The sequence below is a fragment of the Oncorhynchus mykiss genome, chromosome 24, assembly GCF_057628025.1.
Source record: "Oncorhynchus mykiss isolate SJ-2025 chromosome 24, ASM5762802v1, whole genome shotgun sequence".
Taxonomy (NCBI): Eukaryota; Metazoa; Chordata; class Actinopteri; order Salmoniformes; family Salmonidae; genus Oncorhynchus; species Oncorhynchus mykiss.
This window is the reverse complement of record NC_143045.1, coordinates 18,606,514-18,624,684: the sequence shown is the minus strand read 5'-3', so window position 1 is coordinate 18,624,684 and position 18,171 is coordinate 18,606,514. Positions and strand designations below refer to the sequence as shown.

At 41.6% G+C, this 18,171-nt stretch overlaps 1 protein-coding gene and 1 pseudogene across 5 annotated transcripts; one reads left to right on the top strand and one right to left on the bottom strand.

Moving 5' to 3' along the window:
* Positions 1-830: 830 nt before the first annotated feature.
* On the top strand, positions 831-10,957 carry ca4 (carbonic anhydrase 4). Of its 4 annotated transcripts, NM_001124487.1 has the most exon segments (9): positions 866-991; positions 6,380-6,424; positions 6,519-6,683; positions 8,262-8,407; positions 9,001-9,093; positions 9,208-9,274; positions 9,628-9,791; positions 9,991-10,118; positions 10,817-10,957. In NM_001124487.1, coding segments are annotated over 9 exon segments (879 nt in total). In that variant the 5' UTR covers positions 866-936; the 3' UTR covers positions 10,833-10,957.
* Positions 10,958-12,632: 1,675 nt separating this feature from the next.
* LOC149972388 (RIMS-binding protein 2-like) lies at positions 12,633-17,371 on the bottom strand (annotated as a pseudogene). The gene is made up of 3 exons (XR_016491348.1): positions 17,083-17,371; positions 16,410-16,578; positions 12,633-16,166 (listed from the first exon to the last, which is right to left on the bottom strand). The product of XR_016491348.1 is annotated as an RIMS-binding protein 2-like (transcript).
* Positions 17,372-18,171: the final 800 nt, after the last annotated feature.

The window sequence follows — 18,171 nt, the reverse complement described above, 5'->3', positions numbered from 1 at the left end:
CTTCTCTGTTTTCATCTCAACATTTTTAGATAGTATCAACATTTGAAAAATGTATTGGGTGGCGGGAATGGGCTTCCATATATAAACATGGACAGTGACGCCTACATCAATCACGTCCTCCAGCCATCGGTTTTGCCATTCTGCAGTGACTGAGGATGGGCCAGGCCAGCTTTGTTCATGCACACATCCATCCCTGTGCCCAGAAGCTCTGACACTGCTGACAGTTTCTAAAATCAAGAGATAAGAGGACTTCATGCACAATGTTCCATAGGTTAAAACACCATGGTGAAGCCATTTGAGAGTAATTGACAAATGTGCTTCATTTGACACAGAATGTTTTCTACAAGATCATATTCTATTGTGAGGAATGTGGAGCACATCATAAAAGTAATTAATCAGTTTGCAAAGAATACCTCACAAATGGCATAGAACGGGTTTCATTAACTACAGTCATTAGACTGTAGTTAGTTATAATAGGCCTAAGGGCAGTAAAACATCCTGTGATGCAAACCTTGTGACAGAATGCAGGTGAAAGTCAATAATTAATTTTTTGGCCCGTAGGCTACATATGACATGTTACTTCTAAAGAGTAGCTTGGTCTGGTGATGAATCAATCCTTTAGTAAATCGGTGAGATATCATAGCTAGTTGTATTCATCACAGTTGAAATAGTTAATATTTACTCATCATGTGAGAGTACACCAAATCTCAAATCATCATATGATATGCCAACTCTCTGTTAAGAGTAGTGCTGAGGAAATAGCCTACAAGGAGATCTCACTAATATTTAATATTAACAGGTATGGATACAACCTAGTGGGAGGGGTTGCCTTTTCTAGAGAACCTTGCCACCTAACAGTTATTTACCAGATGCTCTGCGTGTGGCATCATTTAGAAAATAACTGATTGAATTTGACATAAGCAAACATAAATCACAATGCATTTACTTATTTCCTTTTTCTTCGCCATCATTGTGAAGATTCAAGGGGCAGGTGAGTTTTTTTAATTGTTTGATTTATTCAATCTTAGTACCTAAAAGGGGTTGAAACTTGATGTATTTGTGTAATTGGCATTGGGTATACAATGTTTGGGAAGCTTCAGTGAAAATGTAGTTAGCTAAACCTTGAGTTATTCCTTACTAAAATAAATTAAACTACAGCAAAGCTATGCTTGAGTGGAAAATAACTAGTTAAATATCCTACAAACCAAACGCTTGGTACTTTGCAGCTTCACAATAAATACCATGGAAATGCATGAATAAATACGAAAAACATAAAATATCTTAGCTCAACAGAAATAGGGAACTAACAAATAAGCCACGGCAACCAGAACGAAACAGGTGGGGTTTTAGGAGGGGTTCTCAAAGACACTCATGGGGGTGTCCACTAAAAATTCACTAGCAACAATAGTCTGGGTCTTAAAAGAAACCCACCATAAGTTCCCACTAAATCCCCCCCCCCCCCCCCCCCCCCAAAAAAAAAAAACAACACACCAATTTATAGTATTGAGCTAAAAATAAATGTTTTTTAAATTTGACCTTTATTTAACTAGGCAAGTCAGTTAAGAACAAATTCTTATTTTCAATGACGGCCTAACAGTGGGTTAACTGCCTGTTCAGGGGCAGAACGTCAGCTCAGGGGTTTGAACTTGCAACTTTCCGGCTACTAGTCCAACACTCTAACCACTAGGTTACCCTGCCGCCCAAGTGGATCAAACCAGCACAGGTGAAACTAACAACTGACTAACTAGGTGACAGGTGCAACACATCCTGACCAATGGCCAATCAGAGCAAGCCCACACCTAAACAGAACCAACCTTGAAATCAAAAACTACATTGTGCAAGACCCCAAAGCCTATAACACCTTTCCAGGTAAGACAGCAAATATATCCCATATTTTTACCAACAGAAAACAACATCCATTTTATAAAATAAACTTAAATGTATCACTTTCTCCAATAAAAACATGGTGATAACTGGCGGTCTCTCATACATGACAAAACAGATCTCTTCTTTTTTATAAAATTTTCTATAACTTTTTTCACTTATTTATTTTTATATAGCTGCCTAAAAATCTGACATTTTGAAAAACAGGTACATTTTGATGTTTGTAACTTTCTGTAACTCTCATCCCCTTGTGATGAGCCCAACCGAAACAAAACTTGTCTCCAGTACGCCAAAACGTGCAGCCAAAACAAAATGTGTGCCAGAGCTACACACTGGCTAAACACAAAACACTAAACTTATTGACTGCCCACCCTTGAAATACAATCAGCAACCAAGTTGTCCTTATCACGGACATGTCTGATTTCAAGGGGAAACTCCTGAAATATGAGACTCTTGCAAAGGAGTCGGGTATTCGTGGAGCGTGTCTTTCGCAGGAAAATAAAAGGGTTATGATTGGTATAGACCACAAGAGGGGTAGAGACCAATACATAAACCTCGATGTGCTGAAGAGCCAGTGCCAAAGCGAGTGTCTCCTTCTCGATAGTCAAGTAGTTTTTCTGATATGAGGCCCATTTCTTTGAAAATTACCCCACAGGGTGCTCGATATTGTTGTACTCTTTCTGTGGAAGCACCACACCTGCTCCTACATTGCTGCCATTTGGCGTTCAAAGCAAATAGACAATGGAAATCCAGAGCAGCTAGCACTGATACAGAGACCAAAAGAGTCTTTGTCTTCTTAAAAGTCTCCCGACAGTCTGGGCTCCAACGGAAAACAACGTTCGGATTTGTCAAAACTGTAATTGGAGCAACATGCTGGGCAAGTTCTTGCAAAATGCCCGGTAGTAGCCAGCCATTCCCAAGAATCTGTGCACTGGAAGGTTATTATTAAGGGCCTCCACTTTTGCAAGACCGGTTGGACCGTCCCTTGCCCGACCACCTTCACAAGATACTTCTCTGATGCTTGGGCGAATTCACTCTGACAGGTTCACTGTCAAGTTGGCAGGGAAAAATTGATTCGAACAGACTCAATGTTCTGAAGGTGTTCTGGCCAGGTGACATTAAATACAACCACATCGTCAAAATACGCCTCTGCATTTTCCAGACCACGTAGCACTATGTGCATGAGCCTTTGAAACATGGCTCCGGCATTTCTCAAACCAAATGGAAGATGAAGGTAAGAAAATTAACCATCAGGAGTGACAAAAGCAGACAGCTCTTTGGTACGCTCAGTTAGAGGGTCCTGCCAATATCCCTTCAATAGGTCGAACTAACTAACGTACTTGGCAGTGCCAACACGGCCCACACAATCGTCGGCCCGGGGCAAAGGGTACGAGTCTGACTTAGTAATTGCATTGAGTTTGCAAAAAATCTGAACAAAACTACAGAGGCCCATCTGCCTTAGTTACTAATTTATAGGGTGAACTCCATGGACTGTTGCCATGTTGGGCAATGCCGTGCTCAAGCATGAACTCCACTTCACTGCAGATTTTTTCTATCTTTTCAGGAATCACTCGATAGACATGTTGTTTGATTGGCAGAGTCCCCAACGTCAATGTAATGCTCTAGTACATTTATCTGAGAACATCCTGTTTCAGACCAGGCCAAAAGAAGTTACCCAAGATATGGTCATGGTCATGGTTAATCAGGATATGATCTTATTGACCAGCCATACTACCATCATCAGCCAACCTCAGTATCTCTTGTCAAAGTGTAACTGGATTGACAATTTTGAGATACTGGGCTAATCGTCTTACCCAGAAGTGGTGCAAGAACGCCATTTCCTCATCAGAACATGTCTGTCAAAGTAACCCATCAAACTCTTCATCAAACCCCTCCTCTGGACATATCAACTTAATAAAAAGAGAGGCGAGGAAAAACATCTTTACTCTGTTCAGCAATGAGCTGCTTATTAGACATCGTGTCTATTGTAGGGACCCTCTCTTCTGTCAGAGGTCATACAAATTTGCTCACCTTTGGGGTTTTCAAAGAAGAGGCCAACTCAGGAGGTTTACCAAAATTAGGACCACACATAAACGTCTTAGACAGATCAAACATGGTGGAATTACTGACATCCTCCTCAATACTAGATTGGCTTTCGGCTTTCTTCTTAGACATAACACATGTAACGGTATATGCTGGGAACACTCTAGGGTACTTTTCCGATAACCCGTCAGGTTCCTCCACTCTGGGTTCCCTACAAATGACAGGATTTGACACAACGTTCCTGCCAGCCAAATTGTTGCCCAAAATTAACGAGACCCTTTTCACCAGAGGCTAGGCCTCACTCCTACAACAAAATAACAAGAAACAAGTTGCAGAAGTGTCAGACAAAGGCAAAACACCCTAAAAAATAAAGGACTGAGCTGCCCCACTGTCTCGCAGTATTTTCACAGGCTGCTTAACAGCATCATCACTCATCAGAGACACTAACCCGTCTGAAACAAAGGGTTCATACACATCTGATCCAAAACCTTGTTTAGGAGATACACTAGTCCCAACCAGAGCCTTAATGGTCTGGAGTGCTCCCACAAGAAGAAACTGCTTTCTTCTCTCATTTTTCTGTTTCAACTTAGGACACTGAGAGGCAATGTGTCCTTTCTCACGACAGTAATGACAAACTGGAGAATACGAAGAATCAGTTTTCTGACGATCCTTATCTTTGGCACTGGGGAAAAAACTGAAACCTCGCAGTAGGAGGTGAATCCTCTAGATTGCTTTTTGGGTAGGGATAATTACTGGCGGCTTTGTTTGTGAAGGTAGTTTTATGTGTCAACCCAAACTCATATGCAAGGACTGCAGCTTTCTCAAGAGTGAGATCCTTGTGGTCATAAATGCAGGTAGCAACCCTTTCGTAAAGGCAATTCTTGAACTGTTCGAGGAGTATGTGTCTTTAAATCCTCAAGGTCTTTGACCTCTTGTGAACCACATCACCGATCAAAAATACATGCTTGTTCCCTTGCAAATTCAACATGACTTTGTAATTGTGTCTTTCACAATTTACAGAACTGTTGTCTATATGCCTCTGGAACCAACTCATAAGCCCTAAGGATAGCAGCTTTAACAGTGTCATAATCTGAACTCTGATCAAGAGATAAAGCAGCATACATATTCTGAGCTTTTCTCACAAGAACACTTTGGAGGAGCAGTGACCAGATATCGTGCGGCCATGTTAGGGATGTGGCAATCTTCTCAAACAGAGTAAAATATACAGTACCAGTCAAAAGTTTGAACACACCTTCTCATTCAAGGGGTTTTCTTAATTTTTTAATATTTTCTACATTGTAGAAAAATTGTGAATACATCAAAGCCATGAATTAACATATATGGAACATCGACTGATGGACGTCCACCTCGTTGCTGCTGCTCCTCTCCGATATCCACCTGCTTTGGGTAAAAGACACAAATCACAACGACATCAATAGCACTACTAAAGTAAAGAGCTTATTTCCAGCATGTAAGCGTGACTCCAATTATTGGCCAGAACATGCTGACACGCCTGACGCTACAACCCAGCAGGCCTGTCGTAGAGCAAGAGACAGTCCAGCAAGCAGCAACGACAACCAAATCTGCCATTGATGACCAAACCAGCCATCGACTAATGAACCCTGTTCGGGTAGAGTTGAACGAATGAACCCTGCTCGGAAAGAACCGGACGAACAAGCATTGGTCACTGCTCCGTGAGTGAATACACTGTTGTGTTAGTTTGCGCCGGTTCTCATAGTTAGCCCTAAATCCTAGCGCCTTATACGTTTCTAATCGGACCGTAGTGATACTGTGTATTGTCATTGTTGTAAAAGCTGGATTTATAATCAAGAACGTTTAATTGTACTTTGGCCTACCTCTGTGGTTGTTTGCCTTGGAGTAATGGTCTCTGTCAAAAGCCACTAAAATTGTGTTCCTTTACAGCTGCCTATCTGATTGACTAATAACATTGGACTTTACAACACATCTTATGTCATTTATTTTTTATTTAGGAAGTGAAATACTCAAGCAACATTTATTTATGCCATTAGATAATTAATGATGTCCCAACATGATATCATAGGAAAACGTCATCAAATCAAATCAAATCAAATTTATTTATATAGCCCTTCGTACATCAGCTGATATCTCAAAGTGCTGTACAGAAACCCAGCCTAAAACCCCAAACAGCAAGCAATGCAGGTGTAGAAGCACGGTGGCTAGGAAAAACTCCCTAGAAAGGCCAAAACCTAGGAAGAAACCTAGAGAGGAACCAGGCTATGTGGGGTGGCCAGTCCTCTTCTGGCTGTGCCGGGTGGAGATTATAACAGAACATGGCCAAGATGTTCAAATGTTCATAAATGTTCATCCTGTCACATTTTTTCAAAAAGGAAAACTTCACAATATATGACATTGTCAATACATTGCATTCAATGGGAAAAAATGGTTAATGTCCAAAAAATCCCTTCTCCAGATTGGTGCTACCAGTCCCAGGTTACATGTGGTGGCAACTGCATAGGTAAACCATATACATTCAGTACATATGCTAAAATACCCATTGGGATCAAAGTTCTTAAACATAACCAATGTTCTGTCTCGTTGCTCATGTGAAGGACCTGATGGTTGGCCAACGGTTGCTGGGGCTTGTGGCGGAAAAGCCCAGTCCCCCATTAACATTGTGACAAGAAGAACTCTACCAGATGAACGCCTTACACCATTCACATTCGCTGGGTACCAAGAGGCCTTCCACAGTCTCATCACAAACAATGGTCGCACTGGTGAGTTTCTAATGTATCTCCCGAGCATGGAACGGTACAGGGGATGTTCAGTGTGCTATGTGGCTATATTCTTGAAAAACAGATTCCTTGGGATTGAATGGTGGGCTTTTGCACAGATGGGGCACCATCTATGGCAGGACGACGGGCAGGCCTCTGCACTCTAGTTATGAATGTGTCTCCCTCTGTCATATGGACACATTGTATAATACACCGAGAGCAACTGGATGCAAAAAAGTTGGGCACAGAACTCTGAGATATACTGCAGCAGGTAACTTCGACTGTAAACTACATCAAACCACATCCATTGCACACATGCCTGTTCACAACACAATGTGGACAAGTAGGATCAGAGCAGGACAATGTTTTATTTCCCACCAGGCTTAGTGGTTACCAAGGGGGAGTGTTGGAAAGATTTTTTTTGTATTGAGATAGGAACTGTTGTCATTCACAATGGATGTAAAAAAAAACAGACTTGGTTGACTTTCTGTTTAATGAAAAGAAAATGTGTCTCCTTGCCTATGTAACAGACATATTTGGGAAACTGAACGACGCAAGCATGCAGGGGAAATACAAAAACATTCTACAGATGAGTGAGTGACCGAATCAGTGGATTCAGAGGAAATTATTATTATTGTAGAGTCAAAAGCAAACCATGCCCCCTTCCCTCAGCTGTGCATGTTTCTAACAGACAACAGCATCAGTAAGTGTCCCACACGAGTGATGACTGCTCACCTCCAACGCTTGGAAGAGCACCTTGTGACCTACTTCCCAATCCATCACTGTGTGATCCTGTCTCTGTTGACATGTCGGTAACTGAAATTGAACAGCTGATCAAGATGTCATGTGACCGAATGCTGCAGACAACGCATTCACGGGTCACTACAAAGGAACACCCTGCCGTCTCCCTCTGAGCATTAAAACTCATGGTACTCTTTACCAGCTCATATTTGTGAAGCTGGATTCATTGCTCTCGTCTGCATTAAAACCAAATATCGATCCAGGTTGGATGTGACAGCAGAGATGAGGTGCGTACTGTCAACCATGCCTCCTGACTTTGAGGAGCTCCAGCATGACATGCATCAAGCCACACCCATCTCATTAGTGGTGGTGAGATAAGCAACATTATGTCAGACTAATTTGCAATTGACTGTCATAGCCTCACGTTAAAAGTATGTGATGGTAAGTTGAGAAGCCAATCAGAAATATTGTTACAATGTTTTTCAATTGACTGCCATAGCCCCAAATAAAAAGTAAACATTGACTGTTATTTACATAATTCTTTTCACATGGTTAGGGTGGGGCGAATTTTCAGATTTCAAAATGATATAGATGCTACATTTACATTTACAGTACAGAACCACCCTACAAATGATACACTATTATCAGCATGGTGTATTGTAGTTGAATTGAACACAAATAGCAAGGCTTATTCACTCAATGCCTTGGTATTTCACAGATCTGATTTAAGCTCAAAGCTCCATAACATTGGCTTAACATTACAATAGTACAGTACATGCAAAGGTCCTTGGACTCTACATATCTCATTTTACATGGACTAAAGCTTTCATCTCTCTGCAGTTCAAGTGGACCTGCCTGCCACAGCAAAAGTACATGGTGGAGATCTGGCTGTGCCATACAAGGCAATACAGCTCCACCTGCACTTGGGCAAGGATGGTGGCCCTGGATCCGAACACACCATCGATGGAGAACGATATCCCATGGAGGTTTGATTACCAAAATAAAGGAAACATTCCCATAATACACCATGTATTTTAAAACTCCTGATATTTATTTATGATTATCACATAGTTTTAGGTCTTTTAGATACAGTTCTATCGAGTACAGGCTTAACTGAATGGAAAACAGAATGCAATATGGAATTTTGAATAGTTTGGGTAGGCCTTGTCTCGGAGGAATGTTCCTCAGAGCCAGATGCTGATGACATATATCCCTATGCTAGGCAGCTGGCATCAAACCCCCCATGCTGGGGGAAAGGAGTTATAATGACGGGCCTTAAGGTTATTATTATCCCACACATGGCTAATAGGAAAGAAAAGAAGAAGCAAGACGCTATGCTGATGATGATAAGTTTGTGTTCATTCGCACTATGCCTGTAGAATAGGAAACCAAGTGAATTTTGTACTACTTACTTGATGAATTTAAATGAGCATTCAGATCAGCCATTCTAATTTAACTTTTGTGAACTACATTATGTGTACAGTAATTATACATAAATCACATTAATGTACACTTTTGCAAATTCACATTTATTGCAATCTTTGACATATTTGTCAATGATATCTCTTGATGTCAACAGCTGCATATAGTAAATATAAAAGAGGAGTACAACTCTTTGGATGAAGCTCTGAAAGACCTTGCAGGGGTTGGAGTTCTGGGATTCTTTTACGAGGTATTTTTCAGCTTAATCTTATAAAATGTTCTACAACATGACAAAATGGGATTTATATGACCTTTGATAAATGATACTCTCTGATAATCCTGATAATATCTCTTATATTTTCAGCAATCAGGAAGCTCCAACAAAAAATACGAATCCATCATAAATGCTCTGAACTCAATCAATATGCCCAGTAAGTCAGCTTATAGACAACAATCATTGTTATGTGTCTTTTATAGCATGGATCCAGGTACTAAATGATGCATGTTCCAGATCATACAGGGATAGGCCTATGTGATAGTGTGCTGATAGTTTAGATACAAAGTAATAAAACCCTTGTTTTTTAACCACAGTGTCTTCGATAAAGCTATTAGCAATCACTAGCAATATGAACAGTAGCCTATTTTGTAGACCATTTACAGGTCTCAACATCAACTGTATTGGGCAACACTTCACCTTAAATTATTACTGTGTAGTTCCATAGGGGCCACTTAAGATAGTTTGACCCTGTATTTGTTCCATTGTCTTTATTGTGTCCACCTCTAGGCTCCAACACTACCCTGAGTGATGTGTCCCTGGACATGTTCATCCCCTCTCAGAGTAATATGACCAGCTACTTCCGCTACCAGGGCTCTCTTACCACACCTCCCTGTGAAGAAGCTGTAGTTTGGACCGTGTTCAAAAATACCATTCCTCTCAGCAGGCAACAGGTGTATAATGCTTGACATTACACCTCACCTTACCTAGGTCACTTTTATACCTGACATTATACCTATACCTGTTGTCAGTGAATGTATAGTACATGTATTGCAAAATAGTCCATAAAGTTGTTATTTGTATGTCTTTATTGAGTTGTATTTTTTTTACTGTATTTCTAACATGTTTTAAAAAAATCTTTGTGTCCTACAGCTTGATGCATTTTCTCGGCTTCAGTTTGCTGATGGAAAGCCTATGGTGGGAACCTATCGCCCAGTCCAGCCGTTGAATGGTCGCCCGGTGTATCGCTCTGGAAGTCAAGTTATCTTAGTCAGCACTTTGCTACTCATCACCTCTGTGATATCAGCCATTGGACTCCCACTGCCCAAATAAATACTAGCATCTTTGGATATGTGTATCAGTGAATTAGAGAGAGCCCAATATTATCCTAATCTCAAATGCAACACTCTAAAAAATGCTGGGTTTAAAACAATCCAAATCGGGTTCTTTGGTTACCCAGCACTGGGTAAATATTGGACAGAACACAAGCTGATTTATTTTGACCCAGACAGTGGGGTTGTATGAATAACCCAACATGTTGGGTGGTTGGAATTACCCAAACATGGTTTTATTTAACCTTCAGTTTGGTATTTTTTACTTTCATGCTGGGTTGACCTATCAACTGGGTCTTTTTGAATGTAATCCTTAGGTTATTTTCAGGAGACGTGGCTTATTAGGGAATGGCTTTCAGATAGATCTTATTGGACACCCGTGAGAGTAAATGTCATTCCTGTTCATCATGTTAAGTTTACATACTGAACATTTCATCTTAATTTTTTGCATGTTACACATTCTTCTATTAGATATTATAATAAGGTGGTATCCATCCCAACAATGGGATTTGCAGAGGCTTTTAAGGAACTCATACACTTATGTAAGCCTCAATGAAGTCAGTGTTCAACCTTAACATGTGATTAACAGAACAGATTGACAGGAATGATATTTACTCTCACGGGTGTCTAAAATGAACTATCTGAAAGCCACTCTCTTACTAAACTATGCCTTCAGTCTCAATTACCCAGAATAAATAACCCAGCATCAACAACCCAAACAACCCAGAATATGTTTGTGTATGACGGCAATGCAGTTGTTTTCAATAAAGTTCACTTTGCTTGCCAAATTATAGTTGTTACAGTTTATTCAACAATTAAGGAGACAGCATTAATGATGCACATAGAGATTTCCTTTTATCTTATTTTGTATGTATTAAAATAATAGTTGAGGGCATTACACCAAGCATTGTTATTACACTCTTATTAGATCTCCTAATCATTAAAAACAATATATTTCATTCACATCAACTTCCTGTTATTGAACAGTCTGTGTCATTATTTGACCTGTGCTTTTCCACAGAACCAACAACACAACTGTTGAGAATCAGTATCAAAGCACTGGAATTCTGATCTATTTTGTCCGGAAACAAAGCACATCCATGTCCTTTTTATATTAGGTGTACCCAATCAGTTAAAGCTGTAAACATATCATTTTTACTTAACTTTATTCACTCTAACTAAGCAGAGGGCAGTACAAAGGCTATATGTGATTTAATCTTCTATGTCATTTCTTCTACAATCCAGCAAGTGTCAGTAATGGGGAACAGCACACACTCCGTTCCTTTCTTCATCCTTTTTGACCAACTTCACACTGCACAAAGCAGGTAGTGGTCATATAACCATGTGTTTTGACTGAAAATATAATTTCCTCTCTGTGGACTTTATCCTTCCCATATCCAGGTCAGGTTACTCAGGATACCCCACACTTAACAATTTCATACTTGTCTAATCCTAATTCAATCAATCCTTTGTCAACAACCTGTGGATAATAGCCACTGATTTAATTTAGGTACAGGTAGGCTACACTATCCATTTCACCTTAAGTAGTCCCATGTTGCACAGAAATAGCACTACAGTGCGTTGAGCCACGGGAATAATCTCCTAGCTGCAAAGTCATGTTTGGCTATTGCTATAGGACTCCTTCAAGGAGGCTAAAGTCGCACACAACACCCTGAACCAGAGCTACTCAAGGATCATGACTTTACCATGTGTCTGTAATATCTATGTTATTACATGGTAGTTACATAGGCAAGTAAAGTGTAATTACAGTGTAGGGATGTTGAAATACTAGTAAGATGGCCATTGAAATCATTCAATGTGAGAGAACTGGTAGGTCTTCAACTGTCTTCAACTAAACAAAGAAAAGGTAGAGTGTAGGTTTGGAACAGCGGTGTGTTGTCAACGTTTCACAAAAATATCTTGCACAGTTGCACACACAGTTTCCACCCATCACCCACTTCCTCCTCTCTCACTTGACTTGACTCTGAGGTTTAGGTTGTCTTGACCACATCGGGCATATCTCACTTAAACGTCATCTCACGTGTTTCAGTTGTGCCTATTGCAGATGGCACTTCTTCTGTTGCTGTAAACTGGGTAGAGGTATGGGTTCCTGTCTGTTAGCAAAGTGCATTAGAAGACAAGAGAACAAGCAACAGTGTAACCTATCCTATCAAGTCTTTTAATGCAATGAAGCTGATATCTGCACAAAACAGGTTATGAATCAATTAGTTATAGCATGTCTGAGAAACCCTCACGAGACTGTTCTTTTACCTATACTTCACCCCTTTAATAGTGGATATATTCTATTATAAGCCGAAAACATCCTAAGCTGTTGATCTCTCCTCTAGACTATAGTCAACATGGACACCACGTAAGTACGTTAAATCAATTTGAAAAGTGATCAATAAAATATGTATCAATTTCACAATATCTAAGTAGCTCATTTTTAATAGTTGATGTATCGTCTGTTTGCATGTCCTTGAAAGGGGGGGGGGGGGCACTGTCACTGCCTGTATCCCAAATGGTACCCTATTCCCTATATAGTGTACTACTTTTGGCCAGAGCACGATGGTATCTGTTCAAAAGTATTGCAATATAAAGGGAAAAGGGTGACATTTGGGACACATTCTCTGTCAGTAGTGAAGATGTCTGTCTATGTGGGCCGTATGGGCGTAAATTGGTTGGTGTATCTCAGAGACAGAAGGAGGTATCGCTGTAGAGAGACTGTTGAACCTCTTCCTGTGGTTTACACCACGTGACTACGAGGCTTAATAAGAACACCTCTGTTTCTGCTGGGATAGAGGAGAGAAAGACGGTAAGACCGTGTGATATACTGATTGATGTAGCTTAATAGATTCATTGAATATAATTTTGTATAAAACAGAGGAGAGTTTTACTGTATGGTGGCAGTAAAGACAATGTATTACAAAAATATTGTAACATTTTACTGGTTCTACTGGTTGAGATGATTTTAGTACACTTTTATAAATGATTAGATCATTTTGTTACACATCCGCAATGTATTACAAAAAACATGACTGTTTTTGTGACGATTTAGTTAGTTTCTTACCTTGAATTTGCTCTACGGATTGGACTGAGGAGGGGTTCTGAGCAGCACCAAACATGAAGCTGCCACAGCAACGAGAAGATACTGATGTACAGTGCAGTCATCCATAAAGTAGAGAGTACTACTAAACTCCTCTGCACAGTGTAGTGTTTCCTACTTTATGGATGAGTGTACTGTTGGCTACGGAGAAAAACACATCAGGGACTCCAGTGACATCAATGAAAGATTCTGAAAAGATTGGAGACCTTGGTCTATGTTTAAGTTGTATTTAATTTATGTACTAGATATGCAGTCCCCTGAATAAATCTTCCCGTTAAGTATTCAATCATGTTTCTCAAATAAAAGTAGATTTGATTGCAATATTGTACTTATGAAAATAAATAAATAGTGTTTCTTCATGGTTTGCTTTCCATGGTTTATGGTCATTCAACAATTGTAGATTTTTGTATAACAATCTGTCACGCCCTGACCTTAGTATTCTTTGTTTTCTTTATTATTTTGGTTAGGTCAGGGTGTGACATGGGTGACGTATGTGTTTTTGTACTGTCTAGGGGTTTTGTATGTTTATGGGGGTGCATACTATCTAGGTGTTTAAATATGTCTATGGTTGCCTAGATTGGTTCTCAATTAGAGGCAGCTGTTTATAGTTGTCTCTGATTGGGAAACATATTTAGGCAGCCATCTTCTTTGGGTATTTCGTGGGTTATTGTCTATGTCTAGTTGCCTGTGTATGCACATTTATAGTATAGCTTCACGGTCGTTTTGTTATTTTGTATAGTTTGTTTATGTGTTCTTCGTCTTATTAAAGAAGATGTATTCATATCACGCTACGCCTTGGTCTCCTCTTTACGACGAACGTGACAGAATAACCCACCATAAAAGGACCAAGCAGCGTGATAAGGAGGAACAGCGCTTTGTGGAATCTAGGACTCGGGACGAAAGACTGGACGGTAAAACATCCTGGACCTGGGAGGCGGTAATGGCAGGGGACAAGACCCTGCCATGGAAGCAGGTGGAGAGAGCACAGGAGGAACGACGATGATATCTGGGTACAAGGCTAGCACGGAAGCCCGAGAGGCAGCCCCAATAAATTTTTTTGGGGAGGCACACGAGGAGTTTGGCTAAGTCAGGTAGGAGACCTCATGCTTACCGTGGCAGGCTTCGTACTGGTCAGGCCCGGTACCCCAGCCCGGTACCACCAGTGCCGGCACCACGCACCAGGCCTATAGTGTGCCTCGGCAGTCCAGTACGCCCTGTTCCTCCTCCCCGCACTCGCCCTGAGGTGCGTGTCCTCTGCCCAGTACCACCAGTACCGGCACCATGCACCAAGCCTACAGTGCGCCTCGCAAGTCCAGCAACAGTACCCAGTCCAGAGCGTCTGGCGACAGTACCCAGTCCAGAGCGTCCAGCAACAGTACCCAGTCCAGAGTGTCTGGCGACAGTACCCAGTCCAGAGCGTCCGGCGACAGTACCCAGTCCAGAGCGTCCGGCGACAGTACCCAGTCCAGAGCGTCCGGCGACAGTACCCAGTCCAGAGCGTCCGGCGACAGTACCCAGTCCAGAGCGTCCGGCAACAGTACCCAGTCCAGAGCGTCCGGCGACAGTACCCAGTCCAGAGCGTCCGGCAACAGTACCCAGTCCAGAGTGTCCGCCGACAGTACCCAGTCCAGAGCGTACGGCAACAGTACCCAGTCCAGAGCGCCCGGCAACAGTCTACAGACCAGAACCTCCTACGACGGGCCGCAGTCCGGAACCTACCACGACGGGTCGCAGTCCGGAACCTACCAGTCCGGCTCCGCCAGAGTCTCCCTCCAGTCCGGCTCTGCCAGAGTCTCCCTCCAATCCAGAGGCGCCACTCACTCCAGACTCGACCATCAGTCCAGTGGCGTCCTCTAATCCGTGGTCGGGGGGGGGGGGGTTCACTATCTAGGTGTTTATGTAAGTCTATGGTTGTCTAGATTGGTTCACAATTAGAGGCAGCTGTTTATCGTTGTCTCTGATTGGGAACCATATTTAGGCGGCCATCTTCTTTGGGTATTTCGTGGGTTATTGTCTATGTCTAGTTGCCTGTGCTTGCACTTTTGTATCATAGCGTCATGTTCGTTTTGTTATTTTGTATAGTTTTTTTATGTGTTCTTCGTCTTATTAAAGAAGATGGAGGTTTGTAGTTCATAGGATTTCTTTGGACAGAGCAAAATCTGTCTACTACGTTACTGTGCATGATGACCTGCAAACGGCAACAACAAAAAAACGATCCAATGATCATTACAAATTATGGAGGAGATTTATGTGGTCACAAGTATTTATGCAGAAGAAAAAATATGACAATCTGGATATTTGACACAGTGAAACATAATATCTCTTCAGATACATTTTTTCATTTTATCTAATTCCAATTCTTGGCATAATTTCACGTATCCGATGTTCCTTGTTAATCCTATTTCCATGGTAGTGGTTCCAGGTAGTTGGATGGCACCAGACCTCTCAGCCCATGAAGGTCCCCCTGGATGGAGATTAGACATTGGCAAAGCAGTCGTCATCATTTAGATATACAACCAATGGCAAACAAGGTTTAATTTCTCCAAAGACTACTTAATCAGCACTCACATAATATAATCCATCTTCATCCATATCACATAACACACACGACTCAGCCTACAAGAAAATGTTTTTGGGGAAAAGTTACTGTTCATTTGGTGTAGCTGTAATATGCACAGTAAGGCCCTGTAACTGTGATTACCTAATAACTAGAGTTCACTAAATTCAAAATACCAAAATAAGAAAGTTATAGTGGATTTGGACATCCATGTGGAGGTTCCACACTCATGTCGCTGTCCATGTTGGGGGAACTTTCCCAAGGGTCATACTCAGAGATGGCCACCATCCTGCGGACGACCAGGTCATTAGCACGCTTGACTCTTCACTTGGATATGATGGGAAACACAGAGGTCAAGAGCTGAATGATTAGATCATAATCTAGGAATGCATCCCAAATGGCACCCTATTCCCTATATAGTCTACTACTTATCACCAGGGCCCTGGTGTATAAAGGGTGCATTTGGGATGCACGCCAATGTCATTTGTCATCATTAAGAAATCTCAGATTGTTTCTCATGTAAATTATTTCAGAGAGTGCGAAAGAGAGTGAAAGAGCTAGTGAGAGAAAGAGATACCTGTACAGGTGTGGTCGATAGGCAGGAAACCCTACTGTATGAGCTGATGTTTAAGGTAGTCATCATCCACTGGGATCACAGATACCATGTTACTAGGCATGGCACCAGACAGACCACCAGACTCCCAGTGGTAGAAACCATCATCATCATCATCTTCATCTCCAAACACCTGGCAGTGACAGAGACAGGAGTCAGCCATTTTGTTTTCCTGAGATTTGTTTGGTAATGATACAGCTCTACTGTGCATGTGTAAAAGAAAGGAACATGAGTGGAAAGTTATCAGTTCAACATCAACCAGTTGCAAAGGTTGACAGGAAATGAGGAAACCACAGCTTTTGCACATCAAGTAGGCCTACGCATTAACAGAGAACAAACAGGAAACACCAGCATCTAGGACTGATAAAAAAGAAAATCCAATATACTATATAACTGCTTAGAATCTGCCTACCTCATATTAACCCAGCCGTGTTCAAACTTGGTTTGATCATATCTACCCCTTTAAAATAGGAGGTACAGTAACTCTATAAGGCATACAAGGTATAAGGTATACAAAAGGAGTTTATAAGTTGTTTATAAACTGTCAATAATTTTTTATAGACAGTTTAGACACCTGGTATAAACAGCTATAACACAACGGTTGATATTCTACACTACAGTATTCTCAGTACATTACCTTAAGGATCTGTCCTGGCACAAAAGGGAGCTCCTCGGCGGTGGTCTCAGGGCTCCTGAGACACCTGACTTGACACCTGGTTGGTGGTCACCAGCTCCCATTGCCTAATATCCTCTGGTGTAGCAATTCTCAGTCCATCAGTGTACAGAAACACATCCACTCCTAGCATCCCTCCATCAGCCCTTATGTGAGTCAGCGCAACCCTGATGAAGGTTAAGGGCCAGAATGTGTTAGTTTTAACCTTAAAGAAGCATTTTTATTAACTTCCACTCTCTTCCAAGAGTTGCTGAATTCCCGCTTCACTTCAGTGAGAGCAACCCCCTCTCAGCTCTACTTGTTCTCCCCACTGTATAAGGTCAGAGTCAAGTTTACCATTGAAGCTGCTTCACACAACTCTACCTCACGCCCCACCACTACAGACTTTAGTTATTGTCTTAGAAGCTGTAAAAAGTGTTAGTGTTTTAAGCCTTAGCCTATTTAGCTAGATCAAACCAGCTAATCTGCCACTGCCACGATGGATATCAGAAATTGGCCTTGTCAAAGTACCCAAACAAAGCCAAAAGGAGAAGGAGAGTGATGAGCAGCAGCATCAAACCACCGAGCCCACCGCCAAGCCCAGCAGCGAAGATGCTGCCAAGCTCCAGATAGCTCCACATACAGAGCCTACCCACCCTTCCACAGGTGCCGCCAGGATAATGGCTTCACAGTCCCCTCCACCTCCTACTGTTCCTGACGATCTTGGAACTACTCGCCAATGTTCAGTCTCTTGACAACAAGGTAAACGAAATCCGAGCAAGGGTTGCCTTCCAGAGAGACATCAGAGATTGTAACGTTCTTTGTTTCACAGAAACATGGCTCACTCGGGATACGTCATCAGAGTCGGTACAGCCAACTGGCTTCTTCACGCATCGCGCCGACAGAAATAAACATCTCTCTGGTAAAAAGAAGGGCGGGTGTGTATGCCTTATGATTAACGAGACGTGGCGTGATCATAACAATATACAGGAACTCAAGTCCTTTTGTTCACCTGACCTAGAATTCCTTACAATCAAATGCCGACCACATTATCTACCAAGAGAATTCTCTTCA

Excerpts from the sequence above, each read along its gene's own strand:
- ca4 (XM_021581481.3), top strand. The coding sequence starts at position 937 with ATGCATTTACTTATTTCCTTTTTCTTCGCCATCATTGTGAAGATTCAA. Across the intron at positions 992-6,379 it reads TGTGAAGATTCAAGGGGCAG|ATTGGTGCTACCAGTCCCAG; the intron begins GTGAGTTTTTTT and ends TCCCTTCTCCAG. Across the intron at positions 9,792-9,990 it reads TTCCTCTCAGCAGGCAACAG|CTTGATGCATTTTCTCGGCT; the intron begins GTGTATAATGCT and ends TGTGTCCTACAG.